Below are 26,794 nucleotides of genomic sequence, written 5' to 3'. Positions count from 1 at the left end.
TCTGTGCTACGTATTTTGTTCTTTGTTCACATCTTATGATGCAATTTTCAGTCGCTTTTCTTTTCCAATATATTCATTTGACACTTTAATTTCCCACTAAGAACTTCTTTAACATGTCGATATTTCCTTCTTGTTTTGTGTTAAATATTTCCTAACGTCAATTTTGGTTTATTCTGTGATTCAAAGGTGAATTAGAGCTGGGCACCAATGGCTCACACCCGTGATTCTCACTACTCAGGAGGCTGAGATCTGAGGATTGTATTTCAAAGCCAGCCTGGGCATGAAAAGACTAGGAGACTCTTCAATAAACCACCAAAAAACTGGAAGTGGAGATGTGGTTCAGGTGGTAGCAAGCTAGCCTTGAGCACAAAAGCTCAGGGACATCGCCCAGGCCTTGAGTTCAAGCCCCAGTACCAGCACACCCATAAAAGATAACTTAGAAATACCATGTATATTTTGAAATTAAGAATTTGATTTCAGTTTATCATTATAACATGGGCTTCTGACTTAGGTCTACTATAGTCAGAGAACATACACTAGTGTGTTTTAAGGCTTTGAAACCTTGCTAAAAATTTTTTTGGCTCATTGTATTGGAAATGTTCTGATTGGGTGTGGTTGTTTACACCTGTAACCCCAACACCAAGGAGCCTGATGTAGGAGGATGGCAAATTTCAGGCCAGCCTGAATGACATGGTGAAATCATTCCTCAAAAAATTATCGCCAGGGGGGCTGGGGATATAGCCTAGTGGCAAGAGTGCCTGCCTCGGATACACAAGGCCCTAGGTTCGATTCCCCAGCACCACATATACAGAAAACGGCCAGAAGCGGCGCTGTGGCTCAAGGGACAGAGTGCTAGCCTTGAGCGGGAAGAAGCCAGGGACAGTGCTCAGGCCCTGAGTCCAAGGCCCAGGACTGGCCAAAAAAAAAAAAAAAAAAAAAAAAAAAAAAAAAAATTATCGCCAGGGGCCTGGGAATATGGCCTAGTGGTAGAATGCTTGCCTCGTATACATGAAGCCCTGGGTTCGATTCCCCAGCACCACATGTATAGAAAATGGCCAGAAGTGGCGCTGTGGCTCAAGTGGCAGAGTGCTAGCCTTGAGCAAAAAAGAAGCCAGGGACAGTGCTCAAGCCCTGAGTTCAAGCCCCAGGACTGGCAAAAAAAATAATAATAAGCATCAGGCATCAGTGGCTCACATCTTTCACGCTAGCTACTCAGGAGCCTGACATCTGAGGGTCAAGGTTCAAAGCCAGCCCAGCAGAAGAGTCCCCATGAGACTCTTATCTCCAATAAGCTACTGAGAAAAGGCCAGAAGTCTTATTATGGCTTAAGTGGTAGAGGGTTAGCCTTAGTGAACAAGCTAAGGGGGAATGGAAAGCCCTAAGTTCAAGCCCCAGTTCTGGCACAACAAAAGAGAAGGAGGAAGAGGAGAAGGTGGAAGATGAAAAGGAAGAAGAGGAGGAGGAGAAGGAGGAGGAGGAAGTGGAAGAGAAGGAGGAGGAAAAGAAAAAGGAGGAGGCAGAAAAGGAAGAAGGGGAAGAGAAGGAGGAGAAGGAAGAAGAGCAAGAAGTGGAAGTGGAAGAAGAGGAGGCGGTAAAACAGGAAGAGGCGGAGGAAGTAGAAAAGGGGGAGGAGGAAGAAGAAGAGCAAGAAGAGGAGGAAAGGAAGAAGAGAAGGAGGAAGGGGCAGAAAAGGAAGCGGAGAAGGGGGAAAGAAATGGAGGAAGAGGCAGAAAAGGAAAAAGAGGAGGAGGACTAGAAAGAGGAAGTGAAGAAAAGGAAGAGAAGGAGGAGAAAGAGGAGAAGAAAGAAGCAGAAAAGAAGAAGAGGGAGAGGAAAAGGAAGAAGAGGGGGAGGAGGAAAAAGGAAGAGGAGGAACAAAAAGAGGAAAGGAAAAGGAGGAGAAAGAGACAGAAAAGGAGGAGGAGGTGGTAAAAGGAAGAGAAGGAGGAGGAGCAGGAGAAGAAGGTCTTTCTGAATGTGCACTCTGCAGCTCCATTATTTAATGGCCCCTGACGGAGAACCTTGTGCTGTGTGGGCCATTTTGTGTCCCCTCTTTATCACGATCCAGTACCCCTGGCAATCTAGAGACAGTGGTGTACCAAAATATCTCCCCCTAAAACTAGGACAGTGTCCTTTTTCACCCTCTGCTGTCTGTAGAGTCTGGATTCTTTGGTGCACATATATTTTGAAGTGAATCACATCTTCCCAACCCCATCCATTCGTCAAGTTCTCTGGTTGCATGATCAGAGCCTGTGCATCATGGTGTCCTCTCCTCCTCCTCCTCCTCCTCCTCCTCCTCCTCCTCCTCCTCCTCCTCCTCCTCCTCCTCCTTCTTTCCACAGCTACGTGTCTTCAAGTTAGCCAAGTCTTGGCCGACCTTGAACACCCTCATCAAGATCATCGGGAACTCGGTGGGGGCCCTGGGGAACCTGACCTTCATCCTGGCCATCATCGTCTTCATCTTTGCTCTGGTTGGCAAGCAGCTCCTGGGCGATCCATACAAAATCAACAGTGAGCGCGTCATCCCTCGTGGCGACAGTGGCCTTCGTTGGCACATGATGGATTTCTTCCACTCCTTCCTCATCATCTTCCGGATCCTCTGTGGAGAATGGATTGAGAACATGTGGGTTTGCATGGAGGTTGGCGAGAAATCCATCTGCCTCATCCTTTTCCTGACCGTGATGGTGCTGGGTAATCTGGTGGTGAGTAAGTGACTCCATTTGGAGGGGGTGCTCGTGGTCTGTGGGGGACCGTGCCATGCCGGAGTCACCCTGAGAAGCCTTGAGCTTCCATAGCTTTCCAAAGGTTCTTGTGTGTTTGTTTTGATGCAGGTCCTGGGGCTTGAACTCGGGGCCTAGGCTCTGTTCCCTGAGCTTCTTTTGCACAAGGCTGACGCTCTACCACTTGAGCCAATGGCGCCACTTTGGGGCTTTTTGTGGTTATATGGAGATAAGGGACAAGGTCCAGGCCCTGATTTCAAGCCCCAGTACTAGGCATACACACACACACACACACACACATACACACACACACACACACACACACACACACACCAATTCTGGGTGGGGACTGAAAGGAAAAACTGAGAAAGAGCGAAGGAAGGGGTGACAGTGTCCTTATGCCACTATAACCATCATATTTATAACATCATCATAAGTCCATCATATTTACAATAACAATGAAAAATGAAAACAATTTTTTGTCAGTTATGGGACTTGAACTCAAGTTCAAGGGTGCTTCCCTGAGCTCTTTTGCTCGAGGCTAGTGCTCTACCACTTTGAGCCACAGCACCACTACTGGTTTTCTGGTGGTTCATTGGAGATAAGAGCCTCATGGACTTCCCTGCCTGGGCTGGCTTTGAACCATGATCCTAAGATCTCAGCCTCTTGAGTAGCTAGGATGAACAGGAGTGAGCCACCATTGCCCAGCTAACAAAACCTTTTTAAATTAAAAATAAGCCCCACTACCAATACAAAACAGCACCAAGGATAACAATAATTTTTTTTTTTTAATAAAAAGGATCTGGGTGCCGGTGGCTTCTATCTTTAATGCTAGCTACTCAAGAGGCTGAGATTCGAGGACTGTGGTTCATAGCCAGCCTGGACCAGAAAGTCCATGAGACTCTGATCTCTAACTAATGACTCCAAGAAAGCCAGAAGTGGAGCAAGTGGCTCAAGTGCTAGGGCGCGAGTTTAGTTTTCATCGAAGAAGCTCAGAGACAGCACCTAGGCCCTGAGTTCAAGCCCAGGACTGGCACAAAAAGTTTTTAATTGAAAAAATAGAGTTCCAGTGTCAACACTAAAACAACTGTTGCTGCTGCTGCTGGTGACTCACGCCTGTCATCCTAGCTACTCAGGAGGCTGAGATCTGAGGATCGCAGTTCAAATCCAGCCTGGGCAGGAAAGTCCGTGAGACTCTTCTCTCCAATGAAACCACCAGAAAACCAGAAGTGGTGCTGTGGCTCAAGTGGTAGAGCTTTGAGCACAAAGAGACTCAGGAATAGGGTCCAGGCCCCGAGTTCAAGCCCCACAACTGACATAAATAAATAAATATTAAAAATAATAATAGTTAAAAAAAAACACAACAGGGCAGGCCCAAGCTTGCTTTCTCACGTCCATTGTATCCTTTCTCTCAACATGACTATCCTCCCCTCTGGTAAACAGCATGATACCTAGGTCTCATCCCATGACTCATGGCAAGGCATTCTGGAACATTCTCAAGACTTCTCTTCCCATGCACTCTGGGCATCTTGGAGAAACCCAGCTTGTGGCTGTCCAACCATTCCCCCACTAAGCAGGCAGATCCAAGATGGCGCTCCCTGGGTTGACATCTCCCATCCATGCTTCCTCCTCAGGTCCTCAATCTCTTCATCGCCCTCCTGCTCAATTCCTTCAGTGCCGACAACCTCACAACCCCCGAGGATGATGGAGAAGTCAACAACCTCCAGGTGGCCTTGGCACGGATTCAGATATTTGGTCATCGCACCAGGCAAGCCATCGGCCAATTCTTCAGGAGGGCCTGTCACTGGGGCTGGCCCCCAATCAAGATCCAAGATGGTGGTGAAACTTCCACTCTCCAACAACAACTCCAAAATGGAAAACCACCCTGTTGTGGATGGTGTGGTGGCCAGCTCGGACATGCCAACACTCAGAGACCCCAACGACCAACATGGCGACTTCATCACCAACCCTACTGTGTGGGTCTCTGTACCCATCGCCGAAGGGGAATCCGACCTGGAGGAAGAAGAAGAGGGTGAACAGGAAGCTCAGAGTTCAGGACAGGAAATGAGCCCCAAGGAAGTGGGGGTAAGTGTTGTTCCCCTGAAGGGGATACGCCACCGGAAGTTGGGGGAGGGACTTCCGGGAAAGAGAGTGACTCGGGGTAGAAAGGAAATGATTGAGGAGGGAGGAGAGAGAGAGAGAGACATTATGCCTAGGTTGGCAGCTGACACTAATTTGTTTTCTCTTTTGAAGAACCGCTGGGGAAATTAAACAGCGGTGACCTTTGGCATCCAGAAAGCTTGGAGGCCACATCAAGGTCAATGGAATGGATGGTACCTCAGTGGGTCCTAGAAGAAAAGACATTCAAAGTCCCCAGGCAGGGAAATGGGAAAGGCAGACTCAAAATGGCCTTCTGTGAACAATTGCACCTTGGGCTTGGCCCACCCCCGGCCCTGGAGATCAGATGTGAATCGTTTTATACGGAACAAATAATGGCATACTGCCCCTCCCCTAAGTAGGTGCCGGTGGCTCACGCCTGTCATCCTAGCTATTCAGGAGTCTGTGATCTAAGGATCATGGTTCAAAGCCAGCCCAGGGCAGGCAAGTCTATGAGAGTCTTATCTCCAATGAGCCAGCCAAAGAAAAGGAAGGAAAGCTGAGGCTCAAGTGGCAGGGTGCCAGCCTCGAGCATAGAAAGCTAAAGGACAGCACCCAGGCCCCAAGTTCAAGGCCCAGGACTAGCAAACACACCCATCACTACCACCACCACCACCACCACCACCACCAAAAACAACAGCAACATAAAAGGGGTTGAAGGCCTGCTTCAGTTGGTAGGTCATGAACCAATGAGCAAAAGCAGCAGGTACCGAGTTTGAGTTCTGGCTCATAACAGTAATAGCATCGTCATCATCAGCATCATGTTACTCAAGAGCAGGCCCATCTAATCTCTACCAGCACCCGAAGAAGGCAGCAGGATCACGTGACTTACTGACAGAGCCTCTCCTGCCAAGGAATAGCATAGGAAAATGACATGATTTTGTATGTACCACTCCTGGGCCTTGAACTCAGGGCCTTGAGCTCTCCCTTGGTTTTTTCCACTCTGGGTCGGTGCTTTAACCCCCTTGAATGGATCAATGCTCTACGCCGGGCTCTCTTTGGAGGCTCCTTGCAGCTAAGAGTCTCCTAGATTTCCCTGCTCAGGACCAGCCTTGAACCCTCATCCTCAGACCTCAGCCTCCTGAGTGGCTAGGATGACAGGCAGGCAGGAGCATGAACCTGTCCTGGGGGAGGGACCCAGGCCACTTGGTGGCCCTGGACCTGGCGGAGGGCGGGACTTCCTGCGGGGCCTGTGGGACACACACACACACACACACACACACACACACACACACACACAGCCTGGGCCTTGTGGAGGGCGGGACTTCCTGCGGGGCCTGTGGGACGCACACACACACACACACACACACACACACACACACACACAACAGCCTGGGCCTTGTGGAGGGCGGGACTTCCTGCGGGGCCTGTGGGACACACACAGCCTGGACGCCTGCCAGGTGCTAAGTGGCCTCAGACAGCTGTGCTTGGAGCCTGCAGAGCTCTCTCTCTCTCTCTCTCTCTCTCTCTCTCTCTCTCTCTCTCTCTCTCTCTCTCTCTGTCTCTCTCTCTCTCTGGTTCTTAATAGCTGTCATTGGGATTCTAGTAGCTGCTCTTATCAGCTGCCATTTTTCACATGCCTTTGTCCGGGTGGCAGCTGAAGGCAGGGCGCCATTCTCCCAGGATGAAGGACGTGGGTGAACTCAGCGACGGCGGCCGGCCAAGCCCGGGGGTGGGGGTGGGGGGCCCTGTGGAGTTCTGTTGGGGTTCTCGAGGGCTTGGACAGATGGTCAGATTCATGCCTCACAGACAGGGATGTCATCCTCACAGCTGGTGTCCATGAACTCAAGCCACCCCCTGCGAGAGAGTTCACGCGTGGTCACCCGTGTGTGTGTGTGTGTGTGTGTGTGTGTGTGTGTATGCGTGGCCTATGCCAGGAGGACTGAGAACGGGGTGACGCCTCTCCTCTGAGAGAGGGAAGGTTGGGGGGAGCAGTCATAATATTCAATGTCCGAGGCAAGGGCTGGGAGGGGTAGAAGGAGGCCATGGATCAAGAGCCATCCAACCCCATACACGGACATGTTGAATTCACGCCCCTCTTGGACAGTGGCCTAAAGATAATTTTTAAAACGATATGTATATAGCTTTGTATACGTAATAACATAAATAACAGCGATACAATGACAGACACACCGTGTATATAACGTCATGACAGACTGTAGATGATCACATGGACGTATGTAATTATATAGTTCATATGTAATTACATATGAGTATATTATGTAAGCATATTATATAAACATACATAATTTACAATTAAATATAATTGTATTCATGTTGTATAATTATATTTAATTACACAACTATAGTCACGTTTCATTATAGTTATAGTTAATTATAACCACAGTTATGTTTTATTAGAATTACATGCTATTCTATTATATCCATATTATGTAATTATACATTGTATTGTATAATTATATTTGTTATATATAACAATTATATATAACTGTATAAAATGGTATATAACTTATAACTGTATGCATAAATATGTATACAATTATATATAACAATTATAATTATTGGCTAATGGTACATATCCTATTATATATTTACTATATATATTACAAATATAATGTTCCAAACCTATTATATTACTTATTATAAATATGATGCCTTTATTATGATTAAAGATAATTATGTAGAATAATTATAATTATATATCACATAATCATACATTATAAGTATGGTGCGAAGTCCACTCGTTAAATAACAATGGAGTCGATCTTGCCTTCTCGATTTTTGCAGTCAGGGGGGAAAATGTTCACAGAGATTAAATTCTTGCCTCAAGTCACACAGCGTTGAAGTAAGGGAGCTAGGTGTTACACACTAATTCACCTCGCTAGGGAGTCTTCATGCTTATTTCATGTCCATTATATATAGGCGTGTGTGTGTGTGTGTGTGTGTGTGTGTGTGTGTGTGTGGTTAGTTGCATAAATAAGATCCTTAGTTCCAGTTTTGTGCAAAAGCTCCTTGGCTCTGGAAAAAAGTGATCAGCTCCAATTGGCTCAGATACCTACCTGGGACTCTCTCTCACCCGCAGGAGCAATGGCAGCAGTTTGGGAGCCATGAGTACCACCTGGCCTGTAGGAGCCCAGGGTCTGGGTCATCTTTGGAGGATCTGAGCCCATTCTTGGGGGACGGATGGAAAGACAAGACTATTCCTCAGGTCCCTGCCGAGGTAAGTGCGTGAGCGTCCTGGAGGGATTGGATGCTGAAGGATGGACCCAGGACCAAATATTCCAGATGAAATCCAACCATGTAACCTCGTTTTGCGTGCTGGGCCTTCTTGAATCCCTCCCAACCCCTTTCTTACAACATTGGCAGACCCCCCCAGCCAGCTGTGGGGCCTGGAAACAGTTCCCCAGCTTCTCTTGAGCCCTTGCTTCTTTGCTTGTAAAACTGCAGAGGGAGCCGGGCCTGGTAGCTCACGCCTGTAATCCCAGCTATTCAGGAGGCCGTGATCTGAATCCAGCCCGAGGTGCGGGGGGAAGAAAAATCCATGCGACTCTTCCTTCTCATTAACCACACCAAAAGCCAGAAGTAGAGGTGTGGTTCCAGAGACAGAGCAGCATCCTTGAGCCCACAAAGCTATGGGATAGTGCCCAAGGTTCCGAGTTCAAACTCCAGGACCTACCGAGACACCCACCAGATAAAGGGGTCCGGATTGTGGGTGTCGCCTTGGCAGAATGGTTTTTTTTTAAGCCTTCAATGAAGTGCTGCTTGTCAAGTTATTTCCTCCTGCCTGAGCTAGAGGAAGAGCCCGGGAAATGACAGCCGAGGAAGAAAGGAAACAAAACACACACACACACACACACACACACACACACACACACACACACACACACACACACACGGGAAGTCAGAAAGCTTCCAAAGGTAGCAGATACAAGTTGGGAATGCCTGAAGATGATCGGGGTGTCTTTCCTGCCCACCCCCACCCCACCCCAACTTTCTTTTGTCCCTGCTTCCCCCCCCCCCTTCTAACCCTCAATAAACTAGGGCTGAAAGAGCAGGTAGGAATATCCAACACGACGTTAAAACTAAACTTTTCGAGATGTTAAACTCACAAATCTTAAAACTAAACTTTTCGAGATGTTAAACTCACAAATCTTGGAAAGGAAAAAAAAAAAAAGAATCATATAATGGTTGAAAGTCACCTGGTGCCAGCGGCTCACGCCTGCCGTTCTAGCTACTCAGGAGGCTTGAGATCTGAGGATCCCGGTTCAAAGCCAGCCTGGGGCAGGAAAAAATCCATGAGACCCTTTTATCTCCAAGGAACCACCAGAAAACCAGAAGTAAAGCCGTGGCTCAGTGCGGTAGAGCACTAGCCTGGAGCAAAAGAGCTCAGGGACTGCGCGCCCAGGCCCTGAGTTCAAGCCCCACGACTGACCAAAAAAAAAAAAATCAGTATCTTTTCTAACCACTGTAATCAATTCAGTTTTTAAAAATATGTCATCGTCATTATGAAGGTGATGGGCAGAGGAGCTCTACTTCCATAATTCAGGTAAAGAACACATTTCTTTTTTTTTTTTTTTTTTTTTTGGCCAGTCCTGGGGCTTGGACTCAGGGCCTGAGCACTGTCCCTGGCTTCTTCCCGCTCAAGGCTAGCACTCTGCTACTTGAGCCACAGCGCCGCTTCTGGCCGTTGTCTGTATATGTGGTGCTGGGGAATCGAACCCAGGGCCTCATGTATACAAGGCAAGCACTCTTGCCACTAGGCCATATCCCCAGCCCCACATTTCTTTTTAGACAATGTCCCCCCACCCTTTCCTTCGCTCTCTCTCTCAATTTTTCCCTCCCGTCCCCACCCCCGAGTTGCAGGGTTCATTTTTCCACATTGTGCCCACGGCTGCCTTTGTTCACCCCTCTGTCCCCCCCCCATTCCCATGCACCCCCCCCACCTCACCCTCCCAAAGACAGATGAACGAACAAACAGGACGAAAGGAAGAGAAAACCAAAAAACACAGCGACGAAGGAAGAACCCCCCTTGTGTCCATTGCCCGCGGTTCATGTTGATAATTTTTTTTTTTTTGCCAGTCCTGGGCCTTGAACTCAGGGCCTGAGCACTGTCCCTGGCTTCTTCTTGCTCAAGGCTAGCACTCTGCCACTTGAGCCACAGCACCGCTTCTGGCCGTTTTCTGTATATGTGGTGCTGGGGAATCGAACCCAGGGCCTCACGTATACGAGGCAAGCGCTCTTGCCACTAGGCCATATCCCCAGCCCCTCCAGGGTTATTTGAGATCTAGCTTCCTCACACGAGAGCCCACGTGGCCCCCAACCTGGCTGATCTCGCTTTGCCCCGCATCTCCTTCTTCCTAATGGCCGTGTGCAGTTCCATGACGAGATCCGAGAATTTCACTTGACACCTCGCCCCTTGAGTGTGGGGGGACCCGTGTACCTGGCCCGAGATAAGCCAGACACCATCCATTTCCAAAATTATCTGGGTCCTTCTGCCTGAGGAATGTCAGCTCCTGGCCGGCTGCCCAGCCTCAGCCTGCAAGATTAACCCTGGCCGGGACACGGGGTTGCCAGGGTGGCTGAGGCCACCGTCGGGTGAGTGAGGGCCCCATCTCCCTTTACTCATTTCTTTTGATTCTGCGGTCAGTCGTGGGACTTGAACTCAGGGTCTGGGCGCCATCCCTGAGCTTCTTTTTAACCTTAAGGCTGGCGCTCTACCCCTGGAGCCACAGCGCCACTTCCGGTTTTCTGCTGGTTCATTGGAGATCAGAGTCTCACAGACTTTCCTGCCCCAGGCTGGCTTGGAACCACGATCCTCCAGATCTCAGCCTCCTCTGATGACAAGCTCGACCCACCACACCCACGTGCAACCTGGCCTTGTTGTATGTGCTCTACATTCGCCTCCTAGTTCCTTCTCGCTCCTCCATGTGTGCAGGACACAATTCCTGGGTGTTGGGGTTTCTTTCTTTTTTTTTTTTTTTGCCAGTCCTGGGCTTGGACTCAGGGCCTGAGCACTGTCCCTGGCTTCCTTTTGCTCAAGGCTAGCACTCTGCCACTTGAGCCACAGCGCCACTTCTAGCCATTTTCTGTATATGTGGTGCTGAGGAATGGAACCCAGGGCCTCATGTATACGAGGCAAGCACTCTTGCCACTAGGCCATATCCCCAGCCCCTGGGGTTTCTTTTTTGATGTGGATTTTTTTTGGGGGGTGGGGGGGAGCATGTTGTTGTTTTCTGACCCACAATCCCTAGGGTAGGCTGGGAATTGTCTATCGGTGACAGATCAGAGAATCCACCCTGCCATTTGGATCCATTAAGCCGAGCTATCGGGTTTACTAATAGGAGCATGGCTTCGATTCCTAATTGAATTGCTTCTGGAAACATTACATAGGCTGCTGTTTGCCAAGAGGGAGTCAGACCAGACCACAGGGCACGGCTCCCTGATTAAATATTCAAGTGCACTGCAACCCAGGCTTTTTTTTTTATGGGTGTAATTACAGGGTCACAGCTAGCCAGCCATCCAGTACTCCTATCCCCAACAGCTGTTTCCACGCTCAGCTAAGCTGAAGGGGAAATATTAGTGTCCCAGGCCTAGGATCTGAAGATACACATCCTACTTCCTCCTCTTCTTCTCCTCCTTCTCTTCCTCTTCTCCTCCTCCTTTTCCGCCTCCTCTTCCTCATTCTTTTCTTCTCCTGTCCCTCTCTTCCCCTTCTCTTCCTTCTTTTCCTCCTCTTCCTCTCCTCCTCCACTTCTCCTCCTCCTTTTCCTCCCCTCCTCCTCTTCTCCTCTTCCTCTTCTCCTCCTCTTTTTCCTCCTCTTCCTCTTCTCCTCCTCCCTTTCCTCCTCTTCCTCTTCTCCTCCTTCCCTCCTCTCTTCCTCCTCCTCTTCTTCTCTTCCTCTCTTCTTGTCATCTTCTTCCTCCTCCTCCTCTTCCTCTCCTCCTCCTCTTCCTCTCCTCCTCTTCTCTTCCTCCTCTCCTCCTCTTCCTCCCCTCCTCCTCCTTTCCCCTTCCTTCTCCTCTTCCTCATCTCCTCCTCCTCTTATCCTCTCTCTTCACCCCCTTTTTTCCCCCTCCTCCCCCTCCTCCCCTCCTCCCCCTCCTCCTCCTCCTCCTCCTCCTCCTCCTCCTCCTCCTCTCCTCCTCCTCCTCCTCCTCTTCCTTTCTCATCCCCTCCTCTTCCTTCTCCCCTCCTCTTGAATGCAGAGCTTTGGGCTCAAGGTTGGGGGCTCTCCTACTTGAGCCGCACCCTCACTTCCTGGCTTTGGGTGGCTCTGAGGGAGATAAAGATTCTCTGTGATTGTCTGGCCCAGGCTGGCTTTGAACCGTGATCCTCCAGCTCTCCACTCCCCGAGTAGCTAGGAAGCCAGGCGTGGGGTCCCGGAGGCCATCCCTCGCCCCCATCCTCACGCCAGGCCTGGAGCGCCCCCCCCCACCTCTGACCCGAGGCTCTGGCCCACAGGAAGCGGATGATACAAGCAGCTCGGAGGGGAGCACGGTGGACTGTCCGGACCCCGAGGAGATCCTGAAGAAGATTCCGGAGCTGGCGAACGATCTGGAAGAACCTGAGGACTGCTTTCCAGAAGGTAAAGTGTGTGTGGGGGGGGTGGGAGCAGCCGCAGGTCTCTCCCACGTGTGGTATGGGGGGGTCCCCCACGTCCAGCTTAGCGCTCACAGGGACACCTCTGTGGCCACGGCCATGGCCTGAGATCCAGAGGAGCCAAACCACAGGGCCCCTCCCAAGATCTCTCTGGGATTAAAGGCGTCCCAACCAGGGCTGGGGATATAGCCTAGTGGCAAGAGTGCCTGCCTCGGATACACGAGGCCCTAGGTTCGATTCCCCAGCACCACATATACAGAAAACGGCCAGAAGCGGCGCTGTGGCTCAAGTGGCAGAGTGCTAGCCTTGAGCGGGAAGAAGCCAGGGACAGTGCTCAGGCCCTGAGTCCAAGGCCCACGACTGCAAAAAAAAAAAAAAAAAAAAAGGCGTCCCAACCAGATACAGCACCAAGGGTCACAGTCCTGGAGGACAGACCTGTGAGATGCCCTCAGAGTCCCTCGCCATCAATTCCTCTGTGTGTGTGTGTGTGTGTGTGTGCGCGCGCGCGTGTGCGTGTGTGTCCATCTCGGGGCTTGAACTCAGGGCCTGGGCACTGTCCCTTCGCTTTTTCGGTCAAGGCTAGGGCTCTACCCCTTTGAGCCACAGCTCCACGCCCAGTTTTTTTTTTTTAGTGGTTCCCTGGAGATAAGTGGATTTTTTTTCCTGCCCTGGGCTGGTTTCGAACTGTGATCCTCAGATCTCAGCCTCCTGAGAGCCGTGGTGCACTGGAGCCAGAGGACTGGTGTAGTTTGCAAAGGAGGACCATTCTTTTATATTCCCGGAAAGAATTTTCTTCCAATAAGATCACAAGTGAATTTCCCCACTGAGTGATTTCTTGGCAGGGCTGGAGCAGAAAAAAAAAAAATCTCAAGAGAATATCAGTCAGTCAGGTGCCAGTGGCTCACACCTGTCATTCTAGCTGTCCAGGAGGCTGAGATCTGAGGATGGCGGTTCAAAACCAGCCCGGGCAGGAAAGTCCATGAGACTCTGATCTCCATGAACCATGAAAATCCAGAACTGGAGTTGTGGCTCAGGTGGTAGAGAATCATTCTTGAAGGAAAGAGTTCAGGATCAGTGCTTAGGTCCTGAGTTCAGACCCCGGGACGGGCACACACACACGTGCATGTGTGTACATGCACCCTCAGGAGCTGACTCCTTGCCTCTCCTCGCAGGCTGTGTCCGGCGCTGCCCCGGCCCTCCCGGCAGACCCCGCGCGGTGCCCGTGGGCCTGGCAGGTGCGCAGAACCTGCTTCCACATCGTGGAGCACAGCTGGTTCGAGAGCTTCATCGTCTTCATGATCCTGCTCAGCAGCGGGGCCCTGGTGAGGCCTGGTGCGGGTCCCGCCGCCTTCTACCCCACGTGCACCTCTGAGGCCCCCATGCCGGCTGCCCTCCACCCAGGCCAGGAAGGGCAGCCCAGGCTGCTCCCTGCCCCTCCCATCTGCTCCTCAGCAAGGCCTGGCCACCTTTTCCCTCCCATAGATAGCTAGATAGGTAGGTAGGTAGGTAGGTAGGTAGATAAATAGGTAGATAGGCACAAAGATAGAATAGATAGATAAGCAGATAGGTAGGTAGGTAGATAGAATAGATAGGTAGGTAGGTAGATAGGCAGACAGACAGACAGACAGACAGACAGACAGATAGATAGGCAGGCAGATAGATAGATGGTAGAATAGATAGGTAGGTAGGTAGGTAGGTAGGTAGATAGAATAGATAGATAGGCAGATAGGTAGGTAGAATAGATAGATAGATAGATAGATAGATAGATTCAATAGATAAGGTAGATAGGCAGATAGATAGATGAATGGATAGATAGACTAAATAGGAGATGGATAGGTAGACAGATAGATAGAATAGGTAGGTAGGTTGATAGATCAATAGATAGATAGATAGATAGGTAGATAGAATAGATAAATAGGTAGGTAGGTAGATAGGCAGATAGAATAGATAGGCAGATAGGTAGGTAGATAGAATAGATAGATAGATAGATAGATAGATAGATAGATAGATAGGCAGGCAGATAGATAGGCAGACAGATAGAATAGATAGATAGGCAGATAGAATAGATAGAAAGGTAGGTAGGCAGATAGGCAGATAGATAGATGGATGGATAGAATAGATAGGCAGATAGATAGATAGATAGATAGATAGATAGATAGATAGATAGATAGATAGATAGATAGATAGGTTGGTAGGTAAATAGATAGGCAGATAGATTGATAGATATATAGATAGATAGAGATAGGTAGATAGGTAGATAGATAGGCAGATAGGCAGACAGATAGATAGATAGATAGATAGATATGCAGATAGATAGATATGCAGACAGATAGATGGTAGATAGGTAGAGAGATGTTATATATTTATTTATTATTTATTTATTATATATTGTATTTATATCTATATAACAGTGTATGTGTGTGTGTGTGTGTGTGTGTGTGTGTGTGTGTGTGCGCGCGCGCGCGCGCCTGAAGATGGGTGCTGTGGCTCACATCTGTAATCCTAGCTACTCAGGAAGCTGAGATTTGAAGACTGAGGTTTAAAGCCAGCCCAGACAGATGTCCATGAGACTCTTGCTTCCAATTAACCACAAAAAGCTGGACATGAAACTGTGGCTCATGCAGTAGAATACCAGCCTTCAGTAAAAGAAGCTAAAGGACAACACCCAGGCCTTGAGTTCAAACCCTAATACCAATGCGTGAGTGCAGGCGCATGCGCGTACACACACACACACACACACACACACACACACACACACACCTGGGCAATTTGTAACTTCTCAATACAGTTTTCTCTAGAAAATATTCATATATGTCTCATTTAATAGCTGCAATATAATCCAGGATAGAAAGGCGCCATAATTTATTCAAGCAATTCCTGTGTGTGTGTGTGTGTGTGTGTGTGTGTGTGTGTGTGTGTACTGGGGCTTGAACTCAGGGCCTGGACGCTGTCCCTGAGATTTTTTGCTCAAGGCTGGTGCTCTACCACTTGAGCCATAGCTCCACTTCTGACTTTTTGGTGTTTAATTGGAGATAAAAGTCCATAGATTTTCCTGCTCAGGTTGACTTCGAACCACAGTGCTCGGACCTCAGCCTCCTGAGTGGCTAGGATGTCAGAGGTGAGCCACTAGTGCCCAACACAAATTATCCGCTTTTACATTTCCATTTCCTTGATTACCAGTAATCTAGAACCTTCTTTCTTTCAGCGCTTTCTGGGTATCTACTACATTTTTTTTTTTCCTTGCCTACATCCTTTGATGCCATTTTGGTCCATGTCCAAAAATCCAATTTGAGAAAATCTCCCTTCTCAGATTGCATTTTGCAAACCCTATAAAATGTCTGTGAATATCTATGCCTCTGTTGACCATAATAAAGTCTTGGCTTATGTCTCACCAAGTTTTTCCCACTTTCCAAACTCGCCTCCCTAGAGTCAAGAAAACACTGGAGTAACCTGATTGATTCAGACAGTCTTCCGAAAATCGACAGGCAGAACTGGAGGGGGTTCCTGGCCTAGGGTGTCCGTCTGTCCATCAGTCAAGGCAGCCTGCTCTTCTCTTCCCTTTCCTCCAGGCCTTCGAAGACTGCCACCTGGAGCAGAAGCCGATGGTGAAGGCTTTGTTGGAATATACAGATCGCGTGTTCACCTTCATCTTTGTGTTTGAGATGTTACTGAAATGGGTGGCCTATGGCTTTAAGAAATATTTCACCAATGCATGGTGCTGGCTGGATTTTCTTATTGTTAATGTGAGTGGCTCAGTGGGTAACCAGCCCCTTAAGGTAGGAGGGTCTTTATCATTGATGGATAACCGCATTTTAAAAATTTCATTTTATGGTATATTTTTGTGGATCAGGGGACTTGAACTCAGGGCTTGGGCGCTGTCCCTGAGCCTCTCTGTGCTCAAAGCTAGTGCTCTATCACTTGAGCCACACCGCGCCACTTCTGGCTTCTTTTGGTAGTTTATTGGATATAAGAGTCTCACGGGGGCTGGGGATATGGCCTAGTGGCAAGAGTGCCTGCCTCATATACATGAGGCCCTGGGTTCGATTCCCCAGCACCACATATACAGAAATGCCAGAAGTGGCGCTGTGGCTCAAGTGGCAGAGTGCTAGCCTTGAGCAAAAAGAAGCCAGGGACAGTGCTCAGGCCCCTGAGTCCAAGGCCCAGGACTGGCCAAAAAAAAAAAAAAAGAGTCTCACGGATTTTCCTGCCCAGGCTGGTTTCGAACCACAGTCCTCAGATCTCACCCTTCTGAATAGCTAGAATGACAGGTGTGAGCCACCAGCTCTCAGCTTGATGACTGTGACCTGTGAGGTTAAAAATATATTTAAAATTTTTTTTATTGTTATAAAGGTGATATACAGAGGGTGACAGTTATATAAGTCAAGGGAAGAGTACATTTCTTTTTGGACACTGTCACCCCCTAAAAATGTTCTATTTAAAAAGAAGGAGGAAAGAAATGGAAGGAAGGAAGGAAGGAAGGAAGGAAAGGAAGGAAGGAAGGAAGAAGGAAGGAAGGAAGAAGGAAGGAAGGAAGGAAGGAAGGAAGGAAGGAAAGAAGAAAGGAAGGTAGTTACCTGTCATCCTAACTACTCAGGAGGACTGAGGTTCAAAGCCAGCCCAGGTAGGTAAATCCATGAGACTCTTATCTCCAATAAACCAAACAGGAAGTGGCGCTGTGGCTCAAGTGGTAGAGCACTTGCCTTGAGCAAAAGAGCTCAGGGATAGCGCCCAGGCCCTGAGTTCAAGCCCCGGGACTGACCAAAAAGCGAGTTGGGAATTGGGGCTGGAGAGGGGTCTTCTTCCTTTCTCCAGGCTGTCTTTCTAGAGTCCTAAGCTTGTGTTTCCTGCCGGCTCTCAGATCTCACTCGTGACCCTCATCGCGAAGATCCTGAAGTTCGAGTCAAATCCATCAATGCCCTGAGAACGCTCCGTGCCCTGCGGCCTCTGCGGGCTCTGTCTCGATTTGAGGGCATGCGGGTAAGGCCTCTCTCGAACTTTCTCCCCTTGGCCACCTTTAGTGTCCCAAACCTGGGTTTGAACTCAAGACCTAGATGCTGTCCCTGAGCTTTCGTGTTCAAGGCTAGCTAGTGCTCTACCCCTTGAGCCACAGCGCCACTTCCGGTGTCCTGGTGGGTTCATTGGAGATCAGAGTCTCATGGACTTTTCCTGCCCTGGTCTGGCTTCGAACCGCGATCCTCCAGATCTCAGCCCCCCTGAGTCGCTGGGATGCCAGGCATGAGCCACCGACGCCAGCAGGAGTGACACATGCGAGGTGCTTTTCTCTGTCCCCACCCCCCTTCCCCAAGGTGGTGGTGGACGCGCTGGTGGGAGCCATCCCCTCCATCATGAACGTTCTCCTGGTGTGCCTCATCTTCTGGCTCATCTTCAGTATCATGGGGCGTGAACCTGTTCGCCGGCAAGTTCTGGCGGTGCATCAGCCACACCAACCAAGATTCTCGCTGGTGAATTGGACGATTGTGAACAACCGGACTGAGTGTGTGCTTAAGAATGACACGGGACATCTGTTCTGGGTCAACGTGAAAGTCAACTTTGACAACGTGGCCATGGGCTACCTCGCACTCCTGCAGGTGGTGAGTCACCGAGGCCGCTACCGTGGTCTCTTCCTTGCCCCGCTCACTCTAACGGTGAACCCTTGGGTGGGGGGGGTTACCTAGAGGAACGTGAATGGCCAAGGGGACAGAGGGTCAGCATGGCATAAGAGCTGAAGGTCATTCTCTGGGACCACAGACCACACAACTTGGCCGGGCTGGACAATCTTGCAGGAGAGCGTGACACCACGGGGAGACCCTGAGATAAGTCGCAACTCCACGAATAGGAGAAATGGTTGGGCCACCTGTTGCCAGAGCTATTCAAGAGGCTGAGATCTGGAGGGTTTAGAGTTCGAAGCCAGCCTGGGGCAGGAAAGTCCATGAGACTCTGATCTCCAATGACCCACCAGGAAACCAGAAGTGATGCTGTGGCTCAAGTGGTCGAGTGCTACCTTTGAACAAACAAATAACCCCACCCTCCAAAAAAAGAGTAAGGGAGAGTGTTCAGGCTCTGAGTTCAAGTCCATAGTACCATCATATAAAGAAAAATAAATAAGTAAGCTGGGCACTAGTGGCTCCCGCCTGTCATCCTAGCTGATACTCAGGAGGCTGAGATCTACAGGATCACAGTTCAAAGCTAGCCCAGGCAGGAAAGCCCATGAGACTTATATCTCTGATAAACCACTGACAAAGGCTGAAAAGTGGCGCTGTGGCTCAAAGTGGTAGAGTGCTACCCTTGAGCAAAAGAAGCTCAGGGAAAGTCCCCAGGCCTGAGTTTGAGCCCCAGGACTGGTGGAAAGAGAGGAAGGGGGGAGGCGGGGGGGAGGGGATAGAAGGGGATACTTAATAAAGAGCACCAAGCACCTTCATTACCAGTCCATCCTACAGCTGGACATGTACGTACCCAGCTCCTTGTCACATTCTAGAACGTTCCATTTCTTTAATAGCATTCTATTTGGTTTCATTTGTGTCATGTGCCCATCCTGGGGCTTGAACTCAGGGCCTCAGCACCTACCCTTAAGATTCTGGTGCTCTACCATTTGAGTCACTTCCCTTCCACTTTATTTTTTTTTGGTGGTTCCTTGCCCATGGCTGGCTCCCCGAACCGTGATCCTCTAGGTCTCAGATCTGTTGAGCTAGCTAGGCGTGAACCACGTTGGGGTGGCTTTCCATCTGCATGGGGTGCAAAACCACTTCACCCAGATAACTCCTTCCTCCTCAAGTCTCCTTAGCCGAGCCCCCATCTGCTCTTGCATTGAGCCTGGGAAGTGTCCGGGCAGCTATGGACCTTGGGAAGCATCCAATCAGGGAGGCTATAGACCTTAGGAAGCATCCAATCAGGGAAGCTATGGACTTTGGGAAGTGTCCAATCAGGGCAGCTATAGACCTTGAGAAACATCCAATCAGGGCAGCTATGGACTTTGGGAAGCGTCCAATCAGGGAAGCTATGGACTTTGGGAAGTGTCCAATCAGGGCAGCTATGGACCTTGGAATTGTCCAATCGGGGCAGCTATCGACCTTCAGCATGCTCTGCTCTGTGTTTTCAGGCAACCTTCAAAGGGTGGATGGACATCATGTATGCAGCCATTGACTCACGGGAAGTGAGTGGCCACAATGCCTGCTGCCCCGGCCTTCTCTCTGTCTGCCCAACCTGTGTTATTCTGCACCTGGAATGGAATGACGATAGGGCCAATCACACCTGCCTTCTGCTACTGAGATGTTCTCTCCGGCTTTATTTTTTTTTATTCTTATTTTTATTTATTTGTTCATTTTTTTCTTGGTCCATTGTGGGTCTTGAACTCAGGGTGTAGGCACTGTCCCTGAGCTTTTTTTTTTTGGCTCAAAGCTGGCACTCTACCATTTGAGCCATAGCTCCACTTCTGGATTTCTGGTGGGTTCATGGGAAATAAAGAGTCTCATGAGTTGGGAATACGGCCTAGTGGTAGAGTGCTTGCCTAGCATGCATGAAGCCCTGGGTTCCATTCCTCAGCACCACAAACACAGAAAAAGCCGGAAAGTGACGCTGTGCCTCAAGTGGCAGAGTGCTAGCCTTGAGCAAAAAGAAGCCAGGGACAGCGCTCAGGCCCCGAGTTCAAGCCTCAGGACTGACAAAAAAAAAGTCTCATGGACTTTCCAACCTTGGGCTGGCTTTGAACCAGCACATAGCTTTCTGTCTGGCTTTGTGTTGGCTTTTTAGAAAATGGGGGGCTCATATCTCTACAATGCCACCTCTTGCGGGAAGGGGGGCTTTTCAAAAACTTCTGTTTAGTTTTGAGTTGAGAGCATTAGGTAATCTCTAAGACCTGGCACAGGTGGCTCGCGCCTGCCATCCCAGCTACTCCAGAGGCTGAGATCGGGAGGATCGAGGCTCAAAGCCAGCCAGGCAGGAAAGTGTGTTAGACTCTTTATCTCCAGTGAACCACCAGAACAAGAAGTGGCGCTGTGGGGCTGGGGATATAGCCTAGTGGCAAGAGTGCCTGCCTCGGATACACGAGGCCCTAGGTTCGGTTCCCCAGCACCACATATACAGAAAACGGCCAGAAGCGGCGCTGTGGCTCAAATGGCAGAGTGCTAGCCTTGAGCGGGAAGAAGCCAGGGACAGTGCTCAGGCCCTGAGTCCAAGGCCCAGGACTGGCCAAAAAAAAAAAAAAAAAAAAAGAAGTGGCGCTGTGCCTCAAAGTGGTAGAGCACCAACCTTGAGTGAAAGAGCTCAGAGACAGCAACCAGGCCCTGAGTTCAGGCCCTAGGACTGGGAAGGAAGTAGGAAAAGAAGAAAGAAAGGGGGGAGGGGGCTAGGGATATGGCCTAGTGGCAAGAGTGCCTGCCTCATATACATGAGGCCCTGGGTTCGATTCCCCAGCACCACATATACAGAAAATGGCCAGAAGTGGGGCTGTGGCTCAAGTGGCAGAGTGCTAGCCTTGAGCAAAAAAAAGCCAGGGACAGTGCCCAGGCCCTGAGTCCAAGGCCCAGGACTGGCCAAAAAAAAAAAAAAAAGAAAGAAAGGGGGGAGGGAGGGAGGGATCGAGGAAGGAAGGGAGGGAGGAAGGAAGGGAGGGAGGGAGGGGTGGAAGTAACTTTCAATGATCCATTCAGGGAGTCTGTAGCTAAGTACCCCAACTTCCTTGTCCCTTGATGGTCACCTTGAGAAGTATTTGTGTGAGTGTGTGTGTGTGTGTGTGCTGTTCCTGAGCTCTGTGCTCAAGGCAAATGCTCTACCACTTTGGGCCACAGCTCCACTTCTGGTTTTCTGGTGGTTTCATTGGAGATAAGAGTCTCACAGACTTTCCTGCCCAGGCTGGCTTTGAAGCGCGATCCTCAGATCTCAGCCTCCTGAGTAGCTGGGATGACAGGCGGGAGCCACCGGTCCCTTGGCAACGACCCCAACCCACCTGCCCGCCTCATCCCCATGTTCATTTGTGTCTGGTCTCAGGTGGACAGCCAGCCTGAGTGGGAGCACAGTGTCTACATGTATTTGTACTTTGTCATCTTCATCATCTTCGGGGGCTTCTTCACGCTCAATCTCTTCGTAGGAGTCATCATTGACAACTTCAATCAACAGAAGAAAAAGATAAGTGGAGCATGTACCTTCGTGTGTGTGTGCGTGCGTGTGTGTGTGTGTGTGTGCATGTGCACGCACCCTGGGTCTTGAACTCAGGGCCTGGGTGCTGTCCCTGAGCTTCTTTTGCTCAAGGCTAGCACTCTACCCCTTGGGCACAGTGCCACTTCTGGTTTTCTGGTAGCTCACTGGAGAGAAGTCTGAAGACTCTTCTGCTTGGGCTGGCTTTGAACCATGATCTGCTAGATCTCAGCCTCCTGAGTAGCTAGGATGATAGGAGCACCTGGTGAGGTGTATATCAGCCCCTTGAGTCCTAACTCACAAATCTCCCCGCCACCCCATCCATCCCCCCATCCAGGCAGCCTCTCTGAGTTCCTAGGAAATTAGCAGCCCACTATGCTTGATAAAGAGATCCAGGCAGAGAGTCAATCCCAAATGATCAAGACCAATGCAAGATGGCCACCGCTCGGTCATTGATTGAATCTGGGCAAGATTCTCCGTGCTCCTTGGCTTGGTGTACCATTTTTATTTTTTACTTATCTTTTGGAGGGTGGAGGTCCTTCCCATAGAAGAAGCTTTAATAACAGCCGTGTGGCTTCCTCTAATACCTAGGGGGCCAGGATATCTTCATGACAGAGGAACAGAAGAAATATTACAATGCCATGAAGAAGCTGGGATCCAAAAAAACCCCAGAAACCCATTCCTCGTCCCCTGGTGAGCCCCTCAGAGTTTTCCTTCTATCAGAATGTGCCTAGGCCTGGGCTGGGAGTTGTGGGTTTGAGTTTGAAGATGGAGGAGATGTGTTTTTCTGGGTCCAAGGATGGAAAGGTTTATGTGAAGCATGGATTGATCAATGAATCCACGAATTGCCTAATTGGTTAACTAATGAATCCACTAATGGTTTGATGAGTTCATTGATCAATCACTGACATATTAATTGATAAATCATTGATTAGCTAGTGGGTTGATGTGTGAGTTCATTAATTAGTTTACTCATTAGTGGGTTAATCCGTTAACTCGTTAATTGATTGGTGGACTAACTAGTTAAACTGGTTGATTGGCAGATTGACTGGTTAATTCATCTAGTACTCAATGGCTGAATTAACTAATTAATTAGTCAATGGATTAACTGACCGATTAATCAATCCATTAATTAGTCAGTTAACCCATTGAAAGTGAGATCCTGGAGGGCTGAGCTTCTTCCTGACTGAGGAGTCGGCAGGAAAGCAGAGAGGAAGAACATGGCGGACTCCTGGATGGGCAGCTTGGTCTTTCCCGGTTGTTTGGCCTCTTGAGTGCTCCAGATGTTTGGGGTGCTGCTGCCCCGGAGGTCCTGACCTCTGCCCCTCTCTCCTTCCCCCTCTCCCTAGAACAAGTACCAGGGCTTCGTCTTCGACATCGTGACCAAGCAGGCCTTCGACGTCACCATCATGGTGCTCATCTGCCTGAACATGGTGACCATGATGGTGGAGACGGACGACCAGAGCGAGGAGAAGACCCGCATCCTGGGCAAGATCAACCAGTTCTTCGTGGCGGTGTTCACCACCGAGTGTGTCCTGAAGGTCTTTGCTCTGCGGGCAGTACTACTTCACCAACGGCTGGAACGTGTTCGACCTCATCGTCGTCCTGCTCTCCATCGGGAGTAAGGATGGGGGGGGGGCTGGGGGCCCTCACTGGTGGGGTCGCTGGCTGCTCTTCCAACACTACAACACTAGAGGGCCAACCAAGTCACCTTTTCCTGTGTGCCAGTAGTAGGGATCGAACTCAGGGCCCTCGCATTATTCGCCCTTGGTGCTTTTATTTTTTAACTCAAAGGCTGGCACTTGAGCCACACCTCCCCTTCCAGCTTTGGGCTAGTTCATTGGAGATAAGAGTGGCTCAACATTTGTCTTCCCAGGCTGGCTTTGAACTGCCAATCCTCAGATCTCAGCCTCCTGAATATCTAGGATGGCAGGTATGAGCCACTGGTACCTGATCTAACTCTCTCTCTCTTTGTGCCAGTCCTGGGGCTTGAACTCAGGGCCTGGGCACTGTCCCTAAGCATTTGTGCTTAAGGCTAGTGGCCCCACCATCTGAACCACAGCTCCACTTCTGGCTTTTAGGGAGTGCTTAATTTGGAAGTTAGAGTCTTACAGACTTCCTTGCCAGGGTGATTTTGAACTGTGATGCTCAGGTCTCAGCCTCTTGGGTAGCTAGGAGGACAGGCCTGAGCTACTGGCACCCAGCTCTAACTCTGTGGGTTTTTTTTTAAGTGTTATATGTTAAGAAGAGCCTATTATTTGCACCTTCCTTAAAGCATCTTAAAAGTTTTCTGGGGTCAGGCACCAGTGGCTCACACCTGTCATGCTAGCTACTCAGGAGGCTGAGATCTGAGGATCACAGTTCAAAGCTAGCTGGGGCAGGAAAGTCCTTTGAGACTCTTATCTCCAATGAACCACCAGAAAACTCGAAGTGGAGCTGGGTCTCAAGTGGTAGAGTGCTACCCTTGATCAAAGCTCAGGGACCGTGCCCAGGCCCTGGGTTCAAGCCCCAGGACTGTAAAAAAAAAAAAAAGTCCATTGGAACATGTACGTTCTCTATCTTCCCAACCTTTTTTCACAGTTAGGGTTAAAGGCCATGACTTACCTGAAAAGTCCCCGGCTAGGCCCTGGGCCAGACACAGCTGGAAAGGAAAGAACCCAATTAAAGCCATTATTCAGCCAGCTGGCCATTCAAAGCCATCTTGCTTTAGTTGCCACCACATGGCTCCATTTCTAGCCCCCCCCCTTTATAATTATGACCAGGCTGTATATAATTATCTGGTGGGGGGGGGAGCGAGGGAACGTGTACAAGGAACTGAGTCAATCTTCACAGTAGGAAATGTGGAGATAGGTCACAAGGGGATCCTGGCTTTCCCCAAGCACAGAACCAAAATGGAGTAACAGGCATGGCCAAACACTATAGACCTAGGCAAAAAACAAAACAACAACAAAAAACCCAAATAAACAAACAATCCAGGGTCTGTGTCATGTTAGGGATAAAGCCTTGTGGGAATGTGAACTAGCCTCTAATCACCTCCAGCTGCTCTGGGTTGTAGGACATACCAGGGGGCCGGGTTACCGAGGAACAGAGGATAATTGCAAACATGAATGGAGTTCACTGCCCGGTGCTTGTACATGCACACATTACGTGTTGGCCAAAATAAGATTTTTTTTTTTTACTTACGCATAGGTGGCTCCTACCTGTCTTCCTAGTGACTCAGGAGGCTGAGCTCTGAGGAGACCCTTCTCTAGAATTAACAAGCAAAAAAGTCGCAAGTGGAGGTGTGGCTCAAGTGCTAGAGCTCCATCCAGCCTTGTGTTAAAAATAAGCCAGGCACCCGGTGGCTCACGCTGGAGGCTTGAGATTCTGAGGATCGCAGTTCAAAGTCAGCCCCAGGCGGGAAAGTCTAGGAGATGACTCTGTCCAATGCATCAGCCAAAAAACCCCAAAAAGCCAGAAGTGAAGGTGTGTGGCTCAAGTGGCAGAGCGCCCACCTTGAATGTAAGAGGCTCAGGGACAGCAGCCTTCTGGGCCCTGAGTTCCAAAAAATCCCAGGACCAGCACACCCAAGGGGGGAAAAAAAGGGGGGCGGGGATCAGGAGGGAGCACCGGGAAATGTGATCACAGCCAGGGGTACGAACGCGACCTGCTCTGCTTCCTTCTCCCTAGGTCTGCTGTTTTCCGCCCTTCTCAACTCCATCCAAAGCTACTTCTCGCCCACGCTGTTCCGCGTGATCCGCCTGGCCCGCATCGGCCGCATCCTCCGGCTGATCCGAGGCGCCAAGGGCATCCGCACCTTGCTCTTCGCCCTGATGATGTCCCTCCCGGCCCTCTTCAACATCGGCCTGCTGCTCTTCCTCGTCATGTTCATCTACTCCATCTTCGGCATGGCTTCTTTCCCCCACGTCAGGTGGGAAGCCGGCATCGACGACATGTTCAACTTCCAGACGTTCGCCAACAGCATGCTGTGCCTGTTCCAGATCACCACGTCGGCCGGCTGGGACGGCCTCCTGAGCCCCATCCTCAACACGGGGCCTCCCTACTGCGACCCGGATCTGCCCAACAGCTGCGGCTCCCGGGGAGACTGCGGGAACCCGGCCGTGGGCATCGTGTTCTTCACCACCTACATCATCATCAGCTTCCTCATCGTGGTCAACATGTACATCGCCGTCATCCTGGAGAACTTCAACGTGGCCACCGAGGAGAGCACGGAGCCCCTGAGCGAGGACGACTTCGACATGTTTTACGAGACCTGGGAGAAGTTCGACCCGGAGGCCACGCAGTTCATCGCTTACTCGGCCCTGTCCGACTTCGCCGACGCCCTCCTCGGGCCCTCTGCGGATCCCCAGGCCCAACCAGAACACCTTGATCCAGATGGACCTGCCCTTGGTGCCCGGGGATAAGATCCACTGCCTCGACATCCTCTTCGCCTTCACCAAGCATGTGCTGGGCGAGTCGGGCGAGCTGGACTCCCTCAAGGCCAGCATGGAGGAGAAGTTCATGGCCACCAACCTCTCCACGGCCTCGTACGAGCCCATCGCCACCACCCTGCGGCTCAAGCAGGAAGACGTCTCGGCCACCGTCATCCAGAAGGCGTACCGGAGCTACGTGCGGCACCGCGCCGCTTCCGCCGCTGCCGCCGCCACCGCGGACGCCTCCACGCGCTGCTGCTCCGCCGTCACCCGCCCGGGAGGACATGGCCGCCTTCCCCGGCAAGTCGGCCACGGCGTCCGCCACGTCCTTCCCGCCGTCCTACGACAGCGTCACCAGAGGCCTGAGTGACAGGGCTGGCGGGAGCCCGCGGGCCCGGAACAGAACGGCCCGGAAGTGACGTCGGGCCCGGAACAGAACGCCCCGGAAGTGACGTCCGGCTCCGAACAGAATGACCCGGAAATGACTGCCCGGCTCGGCACAGAGCAACCCGGACGTGACGGCCCGCTCGGCACAGAACGACCCGGAAGTGTCTGCCCACTCGGCACAGAATGACCGGGATGTTTGACGGCCCGCTCGGCACAGAATTCCCCGGAAGTGACTGCTCGCTCGGCACAGATGCCCCGGAAGTGATTGCTCCCCGGCCCTAACAAAGGGAAGCTTCCGGCCTGCATGGAGCCATCCATTCCTTTTGGTCACCGGTGACTCAAATCCCTCATGGTGACAAGAGGCCCAAGTCTAGATTTTTTTTTTTTTTTAATTTTAAATCTCCCATGTGACTGACTTTCAGGATGAA

General features: G+C 50.3%; 1 protein-coding gene across 1 annotated transcript in view; it reads left to right on the top strand.

Moving 5' to 3' along the window:
• Window positions 1-26,398, top strand: part of Scn10a (sodium voltage-gated channel alpha subunit 10) — a 58,734-nt gene extending 32,336 nt beyond the window's left edge. The window contains 22 exon segments of the mRNA XM_048334485.1: window positions 2,343-2,702; window positions 4,355-4,534; window positions 4,536-4,799; window positions 7,921-8,058; window positions 12,301-12,424; window positions 13,611-13,627; window positions 13,629-13,760; window positions 16,008-16,181; window positions 17,297-17,333; window positions 17,336-17,415; window positions 17,745-17,834; window positions 17,836-17,887; window positions 17,890-18,029; window positions 19,535-19,588; window positions 21,421-21,558; window positions 22,155-22,226; window positions 22,228-22,260; window positions 22,917-23,123; window positions 23,125-23,188; window positions 25,237-25,892; window positions 25,894-26,199; window positions 26,201-26,398. Of these exon segments, the coding sequence (XP_048190442.1) occupies window positions 2,343-2,702; window positions 4,355-4,534; window positions 4,536-4,799; window positions 7,921-8,058; window positions 12,301-12,424; window positions 13,611-13,627; window positions 13,629-13,760; window positions 16,008-16,181; window positions 17,297-17,333; window positions 17,336-17,415; window positions 17,745-17,834; window positions 17,836-17,887; window positions 17,890-18,029; window positions 19,535-19,588; window positions 21,421-21,558; window positions 22,155-22,226; window positions 22,228-22,260; window positions 22,917-23,123; window positions 23,125-23,188; window positions 25,237-25,892; window positions 25,894-26,199; window positions 26,201-26,398 (3,516 nt within the window).
• The last annotated feature ends 396 nt before the right edge of the window (window positions 26,399-26,794 follow it).

The sequence above is a fragment of the Perognathus longimembris genome, chromosome 26, assembly GCF_023159225.1.
Source record: "Perognathus longimembris pacificus isolate PPM17 chromosome 26, ASM2315922v1, whole genome shotgun sequence".
Classification (NCBI taxonomy): Eukaryota; Metazoa; Chordata; class Mammalia; order Rodentia; family Heteromyidae; genus Perognathus; species Perognathus longimembris.
This window is presented reverse-complemented; position numbering and strand designations above follow the sequence as displayed.